The 15,772-nt window shown below is 50.3% G+C and overlaps 1 protein-coding gene and 2 long non-coding RNA genes across 3 annotated transcripts in view; 2 read left to right on the forward strand and 1 right to left on the reverse strand.

The window, feature by feature from the left end:
- The first annotated feature begins 286 nt into the window (after positions 1-286).
- On the forward strand, positions 287-2,539 carry LOC130519929 (uncharacterized). Its single transcript, XR_008948529.1, has 3 exons — positions 287-624; positions 1,169-1,321; positions 1,563-2,539. It is a non-coding gene; the product is annotated as an uncharacterized LOC130519929 (long non-coding RNA).
- A 4,069-nt stretch (positions 2,540-6,608) lies between these two features.
- Positions 6,609-12,441, forward strand: LOC130519931 (cerebellin-1). Its single transcript, XM_057023534.1, has 3 exons — positions 6,609-7,121; positions 7,650-7,769; positions 11,167-12,441. Exons 1-3 carry the CDS (start codon positions 6,864-6,866, stop codon positions 11,362-11,364), a joined length of 576 nt encoding a protein of 191 aa, XP_056879514.1. The 5' UTR covers positions 6,609-6,863; the 3' UTR covers positions 11,365-12,441.
- A 762-nt stretch (positions 12,442-13,203) lies between these two features.
- LOC130519930 (uncharacterized) overlaps positions 13,204-15,772 on the reverse strand; it is a 5,808-nt gene continuing 3,239 nt past the window's right edge. Inside the window, exon 4 of the long non-coding RNA XR_008948530.1 lies at positions 13,204-13,376. This is a non-coding gene — a long non-coding RNA (uncharacterized LOC130519930). The remainder of the gene's footprint in view (positions 13,377-15,772) is intronic.

The following is a 15,772-nucleotide window of genomic DNA, read 5'->3' on the forward strand; positions in this document are numbered from 1 at the left end:
TAGACCTGCCTCAGACCAGTTAGACCTGCTCTCACACCAGTTTAGACCTGCCTCACACCAGTTTAGAGACCTGCTCTCACGCCAGTTTAGACCTGCTCTCGCACCAGTTTAGACCTGCTCTCACACCAGTTTGGACTTCGTAGCCTCGTTGGCGCTACCCGGCGAGCGAAAAGCTGTATAAGCCCAGCCAGTCATATGCGCCATTCAATCTTTCAACAGCCAGTCATATGCGCCATTCAATCTTTCAACAGCCAATCAATGCGCCATCAATCTTTCAACAGCCAATCATATGCGCCATTCAATCTTTCAACAGCCAATCATATGCGCGATTCAATCTTTCAACAGCCAATCATATGCGCCATTCAATCTTTCAACAGCCAATCATATGCGCCATTCAATCTTTCAACAGCCAATCATATGCGCGATTCAATCTTTCAACAGCCAATCATATGCGCCATTCAATCTTTCAACAGCCAATCATATGCGCGATTCAATCTTTCGACGTCCCGCCTTAAATTAAACTGCGGTCTCAATCTTTGGAAAAGCCAATCGATCCTAGAGTTGATTTATTATTTAAAGGTCTGCCCGCTGTTTATTCCGGACATCTCCGTGGATTTTGACAAGGTACGTGCGCAATTGAGGTCTGTTATTCGTTACGTTTTTTTTCATTTCACATAAAATATCACCGTAAATGCTTAATGCAATATGTCCAAGTCATGTCAGGCATTGTAACGCTAATGTAACTTGATCATCGGGAGTTTTGCAATAAAGTTTGTGCAGTTGCTGCCGGAGCTTTAGCTGGTTGTATTTTTTTTCTGCCGATGAAATTGCTTGTTTTCTTGGGCAGTTGTGCGCTGGACTGCGTCGTTCTGATTACTTGTTATAACATTATGTTATGTTATGACAGACAAAAGAAATGGCATGACCTTTACACTCAGGTGAAACGACCAACCTAAAACGACTTACATTAATCATTTCAGATAGCAGACTACATTTTTCCCTCAGGTATAGACAGAAAGGATATAATCTATCTAGATTTATAACTATTAGCAGGATAAAAATCCCTCTGAAGAACTTAACACGGTGAACTGTTACATTCAGCAGGGTGTTTACACATTTATTAGTCAGCTATTATGTGAAACAAGAGTAAGTTTTTTTGTTGTTACAGATAGAAAAGTGCCCTCTGCAGCTGAGTTATGTTATGTTATAACATGACAGAAAATGTCTCCCAAAAAAACCTCCAGCCGTGCCTCCTCTTCAGTCATCTACAGTTTTGCTTCAGCCCCAGCTTCCTTCTTCCATGTCCCCTTCACAACAGGATGTAAGTGATAAATAAATAAATTCTCAGTCGATCTATAGATCACCTTCCACCTTCCCCAACTATTCTATCCTGCCGGCTCCCCGGTGAATCCTGTCCTGATAATAAAGCTGTGTTCCGTCGAACTCCGGTGTCACATTTGGGTTCTCGTCGGGTCCCTGACATCTGTCTGTCAGCAAGAATTTAAGTAGTGACAAGGAAATTGTGATGCCACAGAAGCTAAATATCAGTTTTTATTTTCCAGGCTGGAGACAACAGCAGCATTCCTGGAACGGACCGAGTAGATGAACTGGCTGAATACTTGGTGGAGCTACGAGAGCAGACGGGATTGACCCTGAACAATCAACAAGTTAGCACCATTCTGGGTTTGTGGCAGAGTCTTGACAAATCTGACAAAGACAGGATTGTGTATGCTGCAAGACATCAGGACCGGTTGCTAACTGGACGCTTCAGGTCTCCTAAAAAGAAGGCTGTGTTCACTCCTGGGGTAGAAAGCACAAAACGGTGTGTTCACCAGCTCAGTGGCCAAACTGCTGTCGCCTGGTTGAGACCATCTTCGTGAGGCTGTGCAACATTCACACGAGCCCCAAAGAAGAGGACAACACAGCGATCTCGATGGTCTCTAATTTACAGGATTACAAAAAGATCCGGCAGCTGGTTCTGTGCAATGCGACGCTAATGCAGCAGACAACCCTCCACGTGTTGGAGTGAACCAGACCACCCTCATGCAGTGGTATAACCAACGGCTGAAGGGTCAGGAGGCGTCTGTTCTTTTGCAAGGTGTGCAACGGCCAGCTGACCCATTGCCCTGTGCAAAAACAAAACCCATCTCTCTGCACAGTACCAACACCAGCCCCAGTTACCAGCTGCACACCTACAACATGCCAGCAAATACAGCTGGACAGGCAAAACCTAGGTTACGGCAAATTGATCCTGCAGTTGCCTCCAGTGGACCATCAGCCACCCTCTTCAGTACAAAGGAAAAATATACTGTCCAACACTGAGGCTCTCACCAAGGAACTGTCTGAAGCAGATGAGACAGTAATGCAATATTGTTACTTTTAATATGCTTATCCCTGTGGGCTGTTCTGCCCTTTGAGTTCCACTGCAAGTTTTACATCTTATTTCATAGTTGTATCAAGGTTTCATTGGGGTTTGATTTGTTTCTTTGACAATTTCAGCTTTATAAATGCTTAAATGTGAATGTCATTTTGTTCACAATTGTACTTTTTTACATACATATTCTGTGTTACAAAAATAATTCTATCATTTTTGGGTCCGGGTGGGATTCGAACTTATGTCTTTCCTTCTCTTCTTCCCCCTTCTTCCCCATCTATACAGACGTTTGTTCCCAGTAGGCAGCGCATCAGTCTCATAATCTGAAGGTCGTGAGTTCGAGCCTCACACGGGGCAACTGACTTTTTGTGCAATTTCCCCGATGTGGGATCAATAAAGTCTTTTATCCTTATCCTGCTCTCACACCAGTTTAGACCTGTCTCACACCAGTTTAGACCTGCTCTCACACCAGTTTAGACCTGCTCTCACACCAGTTTAAACCTGCCTCACACCAGTTTAGACCTGCCTCACACCAGTTTAGACTGCTGCCTCACACCAGTTTAGACCTGCTCTCACACCAGTTTAGACTGCTCTCACACCAGTTTAGACCTGCCTCACACCAGTTTAGACCTGTCTCACACCAGTTTAGACCTGCTCTCACACCAATTTAGACCTGCCTCACACCAGTTTAACCTGCCTCACACCAGTTTAGACCTGTCTCACACCAGTTTAGACCTGCCTCAGACCAGTTTAAACCTGCCTCACACCAGTTTAGACCTGTCTCACACCAGTTTAGACCTGCCTCACACCAGTTTAAACCTGCTCTCACACCAGTTTAGACCTGCTCTCACACCAGTTTAGACCTGTCTCAGACCAGTTTAGACCTGCCTCACACCAGTTTAGACCTATCTCACACCAGTTTAGACCTGTCTCACACCAGTTTAGACCTGCTCTCACACCAGTTTAAACCTGTCTCACACCAGTTTAGACCTGTCTCACACCAGTTTAAACCTGCCTCACACCAGTTTAGACCTGCTCTCACACCAGTTTAGACCTGTCTCACACCAGTTTAGACCTGTCTCACACCAGTTTAGACCTGTCTCACACCAATTTAGACCTGCTCTCACACCAGTTTAGACCTGTCTCACACCAGTTTAGACCTGCCTCAGACCAGTTTAGACCTGTCTCACACCAGTTTAGACCTGCCTCAGACCAGTTTAGACCTGTCTCACACCAGTTTAGACCTGCTCTCACACCAGTTTAGACCTGTCTCACACCAGTTTAGACCTGCTCTCACACCAGTTTAGACCTGTCTCACACCAATTTAGACCTGTCTCACACCAGTTTAGACCTGTCTCACACCAATTTAGACCTGCCTCACACCAGTTTAGACCTGTCTCACACCAGTTTAGACCTGCCTCACACCAGTTTAGACCTGTCTCACACCAGTTTAGACCTGTCTCACACCAATTTAGACCTGCTCTCACACCAGTTTAGACCTGCTGTCACACCAGTTTAGACCTGCTCTCACACCAGTTTAGACCTGTCTCACACCAGTTTAGACCTGTCTCACACCAGTTTAGACCTGCTCTCACACCAGTTTAGACCTGCTCTCACACCAGTTTAGACCTGTCTCAGACCAGTTTAGACCTGCCTCACACCAGTTTAGACCTGCCTCAGACCAATTTAGACCTGCTCTCACACCAGTTTAGACCTGTCTCAGACCAGTTTAGACCTGCTCTCACACCAGTTTAGACCTGTCTCAGACCAGTTTAGACCTGTCTCAACCAGTTTAGACCTGTCTCACACCAGTTTAGACCTGCCTCACACCAGTTTAGACCTGCTCTCACACCAGTTTAGACCTGTCTCAGACCAGTTTAGACCTGTCTCACACCAGTTTAGACCTGCTCTCACACCAGTTTAGACCTGTCTCACACCAGTTTAGACCTGCTCTCACACCAGTTTAGACCTGTCTCACACCAATTTAGACCTCCTCACACCAGTTTAGACCTGTCTCAGACCAGTTTAGACCTGTCTCACACCAGTTTAGACCTGCTCTCACACCAGTTTAGACCTGTCTCACACCAGTTTAGACCTGCTCTCACACCAGTTTAGACTGTCTCAGACCAGTTTAGACCTGTCTCACACCAGTTTAGACCTGCTCTCACACCAGTTTAGACCTGTCTCACACCAGTTTAGACCTGCTCTCACACCAGTTTAGACCTGTCTCACACCAATTTAGACCTGTCTCACACCAGTTTAGACCGCTCTCACACCAGTTTAGACCTGCTGTCACACCAGTTTAGACCTGCTCTCACACCAGTTTAGACCTGTCTCACACCAGTTTAGACCTGTCTCACACCAGTTAGACCTGCTCTCACACCAGTTTAGACCTGCTCTCACACCAGTTTAGACCTGTCTCGCACCAGTTTAGACCTGTCTCAGACCAGTTTAGACCTGTCTCACACCAGTTTAGACCTGCTCTCACACCAGTTTAGACCTGCCTCACACCAGTTTAGACCTGTCTCACACCAGTTTAGACCTGTCTCACACCAGTTTAGACCTGTCTCACACCAATTTAGACCTGTCTCACACCAGTTTAGACCTGCTCTCACACCAGTTTAGACCTGCTCTCACAACCAGTTTAGACTACTCTCACACCAGTTTAGATCTGCTCTCACACCAGTTTAGACCTGTCTCACACCAGTTTAGACCTGTCTCACACCAGTTTAGACCTGCTCTCACACCAGTTTAGACCTGCTCTCACACCAGTTTAGACCTGTCTCAGACCAGTTTAGATCTGCTCTCACACCAGTTTAGACCTGTCTCACACCAGTTTAGACCTGCTCTCACACCAGTTTAGACCTGCCTCAGAGCAGTTTAGACCTGCCTCACACCAGTTAGATCTGCTCTCAGACCAGTTTAGACCTGCCTCACACCAGTTTAGATCTGCTCTCACACCAGTTTAGACCTGCTCTCAGACCAGTTAGACCTGCTCTCAGACCAGTTTAGACCTGCCTCACACCAGTTTAGACCTGCTCTCAGACCAGTTTAGACCTGCTCTCACACCAGTTTAGACCTGCTCTCACACCAGTTTAGACCTGTCTCACACCAGTTTAGACCTGCTCTCACACCAGTTTAGACCTGTCTCACACCAGTTTAGACCTGCTCTCACACCAGTTTAGACCTGCCTCAGAGCAGTTTAGACCTGCCTCACACCAGTTTAGATCTGCTCTCAGACCAGTTTAGACCTGCCTCACACCAGTTTAGATCTGCTCTCACACCAGTTTAGACCTGCTCTCAGACCAGTTTAGACCTGCTCTCAGACCAGTTTAGACCTGCCTCACACCAGTTTAGACCTGCTCTCAGACCAGTTTAGACCTGCTCTCACACCAGTTTAGACCTGCTCTCAACCAGTTTAGACCTGTCTCACACCAGTTTAGACCTGTCTCAGACCAGTTTAGACCTGTCTCACACCAGTTTAGACCTGTCTCACACCAGTTTAGACCTGCTCTCACACCAGTTTAGACCTGTCTCACACCAGTTTAGACCTGCTCTCACACCAGTTTAGACCTGCTCTCACACCAGATTAGACCTGTCTCGGACCAGTTTAGACCTGCTCTCAGACCAGTTTAGATCTGCTCTCACACCAGTTTAGACCTGCCTCACACCAGTTTAGATCTGCTCTCACACCAGTTTAGACCTGCTCTCAGACCAGTTTAGACCTGCCTCACACCAGTTTAGACCTGCTCTCAGACCAGTTTAGACCTGCTCTCACACCAGTTTAGACCTGCTCTCACACCAGTTTAGACCTGTCTCACACCAGTTTAGACCTGCTCAGACCAGTTTAGACCTGTCTCACACCAGTTTAGACCTGTCTCACACCAGTTTAGACCTGCTCTCACACCAGTTTAGACCTGTCTCTCACACCAGTTTAGACCTGCTCTCACACCAGTTTAGACCTGCTCTCACACCAGTTTAGACCTGTCTCAGACCAGTTTAGACCTGCTCTCACCAGTTTAGATCTGCTCTCACACCAGTTTAGACCTGCTCTCAGAGCAGTTTATCGAGAGGAGAGAGAGAGAGAGAGAGAGAGAGTGGGGGAGCACAGGTGGGCGGGGAATTGCAGGTTGTCTCGCGCTGATTCGGTAAGATGAAGAGGAGCATCTTGAAAGATGTGGGAAAGGGGGCGGGGCTTTGCTCTTTCAAACTCTCATATCTCACATATCAATAATTCAAGCGCGCGCCACAGAGAGCAGAAGGAGCCCCGCGCGCGCTATGAGTTGTTGTGCGTCGTCAGCCGTCCGGGACCCGTCCGAACCTTCCGCCGAACCTGTCCGCCAGTGACGCGCGCGAGAGGAGGCAGCGAAAGCGAGCGTGGCCCCGGAGAGTCCCGAGAAACGCTCCCGTCCTCCCCACCGTGCCGGTCCCGGAGAACCGCGGGTCCGGGAAGTTCTGCCGCCCGACTTGTGAACGCCGCCGCTCCGGTATGTTGGCCGTGAGTCTGCTCGCCGCCCTGGTGCTCGCTGCCCGCCCGGCCCGCGCCCAGAACGACACGGAGCCCATCGTCCTGGAGGGGAAGTGTCTGGTGGTGTGCGACTCCAACCCGGCCTCGGACCCCACCGGCACCGCGCTCGGCATCTCGGTGCGCTCGGGGAGCGCGAAGGTGGCGTTTTCCGCGGTCCGGAACACGAACCACGAACCGTCCGAGATGAGCAACCGGACCATGGTCATCTACTTCGACCGGGTAGGAGCCGAATCCGGTGGAAAACCCGAGTTTTCCTCAGTTTTACAGTAATAATAATTCGGATCGAAGGCGTTTGACGCATCCGTAAAGACCCGGACCTGGAGCGGGTCAGGACCAGATCTTCCCAGAGGTTTCAAACTGAGGGGGAAAAAAAAATAATTCCTGAAATAAACTCTTCCTGAGATCATTTTTTTTGGGATAAAAACGAGCTTGGTGTAGCGGGACAATAATTCCCATTTATGTTCCAAACCTCGGGAACGTTTGAGCTTTTCCTCAGCTGGGAAAATCCTGGAACACCTGCTCCCATCGTTGAGTTAAAGGTTAATTGTCCCTCAGACATCCTCCAATCACCCCCCCCCCCCCCCCCCATAAAAGCAGACATTTGCCGTCATTAAAAGGCTTCCTCTGAAATATTCATCAAGTTTCCTGACGGGAAAAAACCCTCAGATCGGAGTTTGTTCCCAGAGAAGAGGGCAGAATGTTCCCCCCGTTCCCGAACCTTTTTTATCGCCTTTCTCCCTCTTTCAGGTTCTCGTCAACGTGGGGAAGAATTTCGACGAGGAGAGAAGTAATTTCATCGCTCCGCGCAAAGGGATTTACAGCTTTAACTTCCACGTGGTCAAAGTCTACAACCGCCAGACCATCCAGGTACCCGTGCACCGGCCACACCAGCCGCTCCCAGTCGGAGCCCGTAGTCTCGGTGGGGGGGTTGTCATGGTGAGGGGGGGCCGACCGAGCTCTCGGAATAAATGCGGCGTGTCCGTCCCGGGCCCCGGCGGGAACGGCGTCGCCCGAGCGGCTCCGATGACTCCGGAGCGGGATGAAAGGCGCGTCCCGCCTTTAAGGTGCACGTGGCCCCTAACGAGCTGCACGGCGCCGTGACCAGAGCCCCCGACTGGGGCAGGTCCGGGCCCGCTGGACTCCTGGACGGGAAGGAATTCCGGGGAGCGAGCGGGAGCCCGCGCGGCGTTCCGCCCCGTTTCAAATGAAGCGACTCCCAAAGCGTTAGCCTGTGATTAGCGGAGGCGGCGCGACGCTCCGGGCGGATCCCCGTCTGATTTGATGACTCTTTATTTTCAACCTTTATGAGGTTAAATAAATCTGATAAAAATCAGGAGATGGACAATAAATTGGTGCAAATGCTCCCACGTGCCTTTGAGCAAGCGCGTTTACGCCTTCAGGGAGGAGACGCCCCTGTTCGCTGGCGTAAATATTCCTCACAATTCCCAGGATGAGAATCCTGAAGGAAGCGATCGGATAATCAGAATCCTTCTCTCTGAGCTGGTGGAACCGGCTGGACCCGTTTGGGTCAGCTCTACCCGCGAGAGCCTTCGTTAGCAACGGTTAGCTGACGCTACAACCGCTACGCTGCCGTGTTTCTGTAACAGTCACAAAAGGCTGCGCTAATATTGGGCGCTAACGCTCAGAAGCTGTTCACCAGTGGAGGGAGATCTGGCCCGGTGTGGGCTGTCCGGGTCAGGCGCTGCCCACCTGCAGCCTCTTCATCCCTCCCTCCGTCCGTCCGTGCAGAACATCTGAAACTCCCACTGTTTTCAGCGCCGCTGCCGCAGTGGAAGAAGGAGACAAGAGGATGAGCCCAGGAGGGAGGAGTCGAGGAGACGAGGAGGAGAGGGGCAGGAGGACGGGCTGGAGACGAAGACACATGGACCCCCTCTGGCTGCTCGGACCCGTTCTCCATCGGGGACGGTCCAGCACCGGAGGTGAGCCGCCTGGACCAGAACACAACTGAAGCCGAGTCCAGCCGTCCTGACGGCCGACGTCAGATGTTTCTGAGCGGAACCAAAAATAGACGCTAACATGTGGGCGCCGAAGACGGAACCGGGAGATCCTCCTGCGGAGACCTTCATCTTCTCACCAACGGCCCGTTCTGATGAGTTCTGGGACAAATTCCCCTTCAAAAGTAGTTTTTGAGAGATTGATCGGACCAGACGTCTCTCAGCTCCACGTCCTCGTTAGTGACGCCACAACCGAGCCGTCCTGACGTGGGGACGGGTCCAGAATTGGGCCCGGGCCACCGCCCCTCTGCTGAGTACGAGCATAAAGGGGTTAGCATCGCGGGAGCTTTGCTAGCACGGTGTTGCTAAGGTAAACGGAGTGGAGGCTCCTTTCCATTGTGAGCAACATTAGGCTCCAGCACCAATTAAATCATGGCAATGATTGTGTCGTTAGCATAAAAACGCACAACTATTTTGTCTTTGAGTGACACTGATGGCCGCTCTGCATCTCTAAGCGTTCAGAAATCAGGAAACGTTTTCAAATGGACGGAACATCAGTCGCCTGGTGTGACAGTTTAATGGGTCTGCACGGCAGCGCCGCCATCAGCACCCATTAGCATCGCTCCCTCCATCACAGGGTGTAAATGTTTACCTTCACCAGGACCACGGGAAGACACTCGGGCTTTAATCGTGACGCCAGTGATCAGGGCCCAGAAACACAGCCATCGTACCATCAGCGCTAAGGCTAGCACGGGCTAACAGGTGTGATGGAAATGTGCATTTTAAATGAAAACCTTTCACTCACTCACTGATTCACCAGCCGTGGTCGTGTCCCGACGGATGCTAACACGTTTGCTAGCAGGGTAGGGGGCGGTGTCCTCTCACTAGCCCCCACTAGCTCCAGTAGGAAGAATATGTTGGACTCCTGGTTTCCACTGAATGTGTGCAGCTTGCTAACGGGAGAGCCGTTGATGCGTATGCTAAAAGCTAAGCGTGGCCTCGCTACACCCACCGGGGGTGGACATTGTCCACGTCTGCGCGTCCTGCTGATTGTCCCTGAGAGACAAAGAGCTTTACAATCAGTCGCTCCAAGTTCTACTGTGAGGGGAACAATGAAGCTAACATGAGCATTAGCAGCACAGATGTGGAGCAGCCAGTAAACGTCGGGGCTCCTGAACATCAGCGCTCGTAGCGACGGAATAACCTCCACGATGGAGGTTGGCGAGCGCTTCACCGCTCCATCGAGCTGCTGCCGCTCCTCCGCCGCTTTCAACAAATCAATACTTCAGATGAGGCGCTAACGTTTACGACGCGTTTAGAGCTGCTCTGCATCAGCTGTGTGGACCTCCTACTGACCGCACCATCTGCACCAACAGGGCCCAAACCAGGCCGCTCCAAACCCAGTCGCTGAAGTCCAAACCCAGTCCTTGAAGTCCAAACCCAGTCCTTGAAGGTCACAATCCTGCCGGGTTTTCTGTCCTACCAGGTGGAACCTGTGAGATAGAAAACCCGGCTGGATTTTGTCCCACGAGTACTGGGTTTGGACTTCAAGGACTGGGTTTGGACTTCAAGGACTGGGTTTGGACTTCAAGGACTGGGTTTGGAGCTGCCTGGTCCGACAGGCCTCGGGTCCGGACCGACAGGCCTCGGGTGGACACGCTGAGGCTCCGTCCAGGTGTTTGGCTGCATGTTGGTTCACAGGTAACCTCAGTAATGACTGACCGAACACATCGGCTTCACTGTGACCCGGGCTGCCCCCCCAGAACCTGAAGTACAGACCAAGTGTTTTCATTAAATTCTCTCTCTCTCTCTCTCTCTCACACACACACACACACTCACACTCACACACACACACACACACAGACACACAGTCTGAATAATGGTGCTCAGATTGCTATTAAGAGAAGTAGCAGGACTAGAGAGCTCTTGCCTCTGACAGCCTCTCTCTCTCACACACACACACACACTCTCACACACACACACACACACACACACACACACACACACTCTGACCCTGCCCTGGGTGTGGTGGTTAAGTGCATAATTATGGTATATTCATGACCTTGAAGGAGCCGGCAGGCTGGGTGAGAACAGCAAACCCTCGAGCTGAAACATTTTAATGAAGAGCAACAACCTGTGAAAACATTTATTTCAATTCATCTTTATTTATATGGAGGGGGGGGGTGCAGCTCTGACCCTCGTGGTCGCCCCGGTGATGGAGCCGTCCCTCCTCCAGCTGCTCCAGCAGGGCTAACCAAGGCTAGCATAACCGTTAATGACGCCGACACGTCTCCTCCCGCTCTCTCCAGGTGAGCCTGATGCACAACGGCTGGCCGGTGATCTCCGCCTTCGCTGGCGACCAGGACGTGACGCGTGAGGCGGCCAGTAATGGTGTTCTGATCCAGATGGAGAAGGGAGACCGGGCCTACCTCAAGCTGGAGAGAGGAAACCTGATGGGAGGATGGAAGTACTCCACCTTCTCCGGCTTCCTGGTGTTCCCCATGTAGAGGAAGAGGAGGAGAAGGGGGGTGGAGGAAGGGGCGGAGATGGTAGAGACGGGACGGGACCATTAACCCAGGTGAAGAATGGCTGACCCGGCTCATTAGCGTGTACAGAACCCTCCTTTCATCCACCCTTCCCTCCCCACGCCTGCAGCCTCGGACAGCCAGAACTTTTTTATTCTCCTCTGGAAGACGCGATTGAATCACTGCTGTGTTCCCGTGTGTTTTAGGCTCCTCCCCCTCCCTCCATCACCCATCCATCCCTCCATCACCCATCCATCCCTCCATCATCCATCCATCACCCATCCATCCATGTGATCTCAGAAACGGCTGCTTCAGGTAAGAACAGACCTTCTGCACCACCTCCAGCCAATCAGGAAGCTCCACTCAACAGTGTTTAACGACGATCAAATGATGCTGAGGTTAATTAAGAACTTGGTCAAAGTCCGGTGAACGCTAACACGGTGCTGCACCATCAGCAGCTAGAGGACCTCAGCCCATCAAATATTGGCTGAGAACATCTAGACGTCCACGTAAAGACAAATCCTGGAGCGAGCGGCTCCTGTTGCTGAGGAACCTCGAGTCCTGATTGGTCCATTCCTCCACCCTCATCCTCACCTGCTCTCCGGCATCCTTCCTCCGTTAGCTTCTCTCCCTCCGTTTAGCCTTGACCTCCTGGAAGCAATGCGTGTATTTGCTGGCTTTTCTGCACCGTTGGACTCGTGGACACTCGGTGGCCCCGTCAGCTCCGACGCTCCCCCGTATCCGAATCTCCTGATTTCTAATCTTCTGGTGATCAACCTGTATCTGAGTCGTGATTGTGTGGAACCCCGAGGCTGCTTCTGCTCTTGTTCCCAACATGCTTCTTGTTTCTGTTCTACCAGGTTGTGGCTGCAGATGAAGCTCCGTCTAGATGTTTAAAGGAGAGAAAGGTGCAGCCCAAAGGGAGTTTTATTTATCAGTAGAGATATAATAATTAATGGAAGAAGTTTTATCTCATTTTATCTCCTGTTTTCTTATTTATTTGCTCTGATGAAATCAATAAAATTTAAATGGTACTTTTATTTTTCTTAAACCTTCAAATGTTTCCTGGTCTTGTTTTTAAAGCCACGGTGGGCGGGGCCTGCATGGGCGGGGCGTGTGTGGACGTGGTCTTTATAGGTGGGGCCTTGTGGGCGGGGCCTGCATGGGCGGGGCCTTCTTTCTATTGGAATATTGTTTGTTTTTCCTTTGATTCCAATTAGTTGTGTTTAATTTTCCTTTTCTCTTCTTTTTTTTCTTTGATTTCTCGCTTGTTTCTATCTTCATATTTTCTTTGGTTGTTTTTTTTCCCATTTTGTGGTTCGTTTCTCTCCCGACTCTAATGAGCTCCAAGGGGAAAATTAGGAGCTGGATAATAAGCAGACGTCCTCCTCTTCCCTCCCGTTCCTCCGCTCTTCCTCCCTCGCTCCATCTCAAACCCACTCGGATACATCGGAGCGCTACGCAGCTTCCTGTTTGTCCCTCTTAGTCAATTTCTGTTGTGCTGGAAGAGCAGGAAGAGTCTTTGAGCTTTGCTCCGTTCCACATCAAACAATAGCAATGATTCAGTTTGTTCTCCTGCTGCTAACATTAGCCGCTCCTATCATAGCTGGGGGGCCTGTTCTTTGGCACCGGTCCACTCCAGGAACGCCCCTACTTCCTGGTCTGACCGGCCACAACAGGAAGTAGCAGTGATGCTGTTCGTGGTTAGCATGTACACAAAAAAGTAGCACCTTCGAACACCCCTAAAATCCATACAAATCGGGAAATGCTCTGCTAGCTTAGCATATTTTAATGTAAAGTTTATCAATGAAAGAGGTCACTTTTATTTTAGGTATTTTAATGACTGATGCCTGGGCAGCACAGAAGACGCCGAAATGTCCCACACTCAAAGTTCTGGGATGTGGGAACGATCCTTTTCCAGGGAACGTCCAAGGTGTCGTGCCGTGTTTCTGCAGGTCACCTGTGCACACGTTACCTGGGCGCAGTACCGGGGCCTGACAGAGAGGCAGCAGTGAGCAGCAAAGTGATTAGATTGATAATAGTTACTGTATCACAGATGAAAAGGATTATAGCTCTGTGTGTGTGTGTGTGTGTGTCGTGTGTGTGTGTGTGTGTGTGTGTGTGTGTGTGTGTGTGACGGCCTCGCGGACCAGAGTTCCTCGTCCTCCAGCAGTAACTTGATTAGGGCCGAGTCGAGCAGCCCTCATTTTCTGCAGCATTTCGCTGCCACGTGCGTGTGTGCGTGCACGTGCGCCCCTCCGTAGCGCGTTCAGCTCCTCTCAATGTCAACAGAAAGCTGACAGTAGCGTCTGATGCAGCATTATATTTTCTCACTTGCTTCCCGTTGCCTCTGACGTCCCGCTGCCACACACACTTTTTGACCTTTTGACCCCTCACGGCGGCCAGATGGGCATCAAGAACGATCGCTGGCACAGCCGGACCCACTGAGGCGGGCTGAAGAATAGAAGAGCAGCATTTTGTCTCACTGAGGGATAGCCTTTGACCCCTGACCCCTGCCTTTGACCCCTGACCACAACCCCACTGTACAGAGGTCACAGGCTGTCGCCGGCGGCGGGTCCCTAAAGCCCCCCCCTTCATGTCACTCAAAGCCGGCTGGGAGGGGCTGGGACATGGCACCAAGCAGATGGGAAGCATAACACTAGTTTGGTGAGGACCAGTAGTTTGGTGAGGCGAAGCTCTTATCTCTCCCGACACATCACATGAATCGCTCCACAAGGTTCCTCTATTCGCCGTTCTGTGTTCTCCACATGACCCACGACGTGGTGTCATCTGAGAACTTCCGCAGGGGGCTGGACTCAAAGCGCTTTACTGGAAGTCAGATGTGTATGTGGCAAAGCCAAAGGGGGAAGGTAACGTTCCCTCGGGGTGTTGGTGCGTACAAACTCTGGTCAGTACGCCAGCTAGTCGTTGATCCTTACATCCACCTGCGAGGTCTCCAGTAGCCTGGGCTGGGTGGTGCTGGGTCTGTCGCATGGGTCTGATAAGCAAACCGGTTCTAGTGACACCTGTGGTTTGGGATGGTTTCTAGGCACAGGCTGGAGAGGTGCTGAAGAACTCCACTCTGCTGGCTGGAACACCCCCTTAAGGACTCGGTGGGGATGATGTTGAGGCGTGAGACGTTGTTGATTGGGGTGGCCCGGGTGGTGAAGGCTATGCCCAGGTTTGCCTGCCTCGCTCTCAGCTTTTCTAGATTAAATTCTTTCGGCCTGGTGAAGCTTATGAGTAAGATCTTCCTTATCAAACATATGTTTCACCCCAAAAAACCACCAGGTCATTCTAAAGGAATCCACTGCTTTTAGGGTTTAAGACCCTTGATTTGGAAACGAATGGATCAGAATTCTAAACAACCCACCAAGTGCATCAGTGAGATCTAATGATCAAATCAGTCTAAGATTCTGTCTTCAAAGGGGCACTTGGCAGGGGTGCCCACTCTGTTCTTGTTGGTTTACCTTAACCCCTAACCTCAGCCCTTAACCCCTAACCTCAACCCCTAACCCTAACCCTAACTCTAACCCTCAACCCCTAAACCTAACCCCTAATCTTAACCCCTAACTCTAACCCTTAACCCCTAACCCTTAACCCCTAATTTAAACCCCTAATTCTAACCCTTAACCCCTAACCCACAATCATCATAGAACCATTAGCAGCATATATCTGACATAATAGAGATGTAGAAGGAAGCCAGCCAAATAACATATACCATAATATGAGTCTATGCAGATGATGTATTACTTTTTATTCAAAACTCATAGGTCTCATTTTTTAAGGTAGTCACATTCATTAACAAAGTTTCCTGTGGCTCCTTTAACGCAGTCAACTACCAATTAGCTATAGATTCCAACCAATGTCTTTAATTCTGCCTCAAGCAGGAAGCATTAAAGCTCTTGGCATCAATATTTGCTCAATCCTGTCAGAGTTATCCAGGCTAAATTTCACCCTGCTTCTCCATACCACAGACAAACACCTTGAGATGGAGGAGGAAGTTAAGGCACTCTTATGGAACCTCCTAGATGTTAGGAGATGGGACGGTATTGTCATGGGCCGAGGAGTTTAGTCCTGCTCCAGGCAGACTAGATGACACGCAGAGCTGGGGTTTAAATGAAATTCCTGTTCCAGTGCATAGGTTACAGCTGCATTGTGGCTAGTAGGGGGTAAGGTGGTCATGGGGGTGTGTCCTGCCATGCCAAATGTCATCCTCGGTTCCAGTTCCAGTGGCTCGATTGGGAAGATGCAGTCAGGTGACAACGAGGAGAGTCCTGCACATCACTCCCTTTAGGGATGAGCTGCTGGAGAGGAGATGTTACCACATTGGGAAAACCCATTTTTCAAGTTGTCCCAACTAAATTTTGCAGGGAAGTGTTGACGTGAC

Source organism: Takifugu flavidus, unplaced genomic scaffold (assembly GCF_003711565.1).
Source record: "Takifugu flavidus isolate HTHZ2018 unplaced genomic scaffold, ASM371156v2 ctg247, whole genome shotgun sequence".
In the NCBI taxonomy this organism is placed as follows: Eukaryota; Metazoa; Chordata; class Actinopteri; order Tetraodontiformes; family Tetraodontidae; genus Takifugu; species Takifugu flavidus.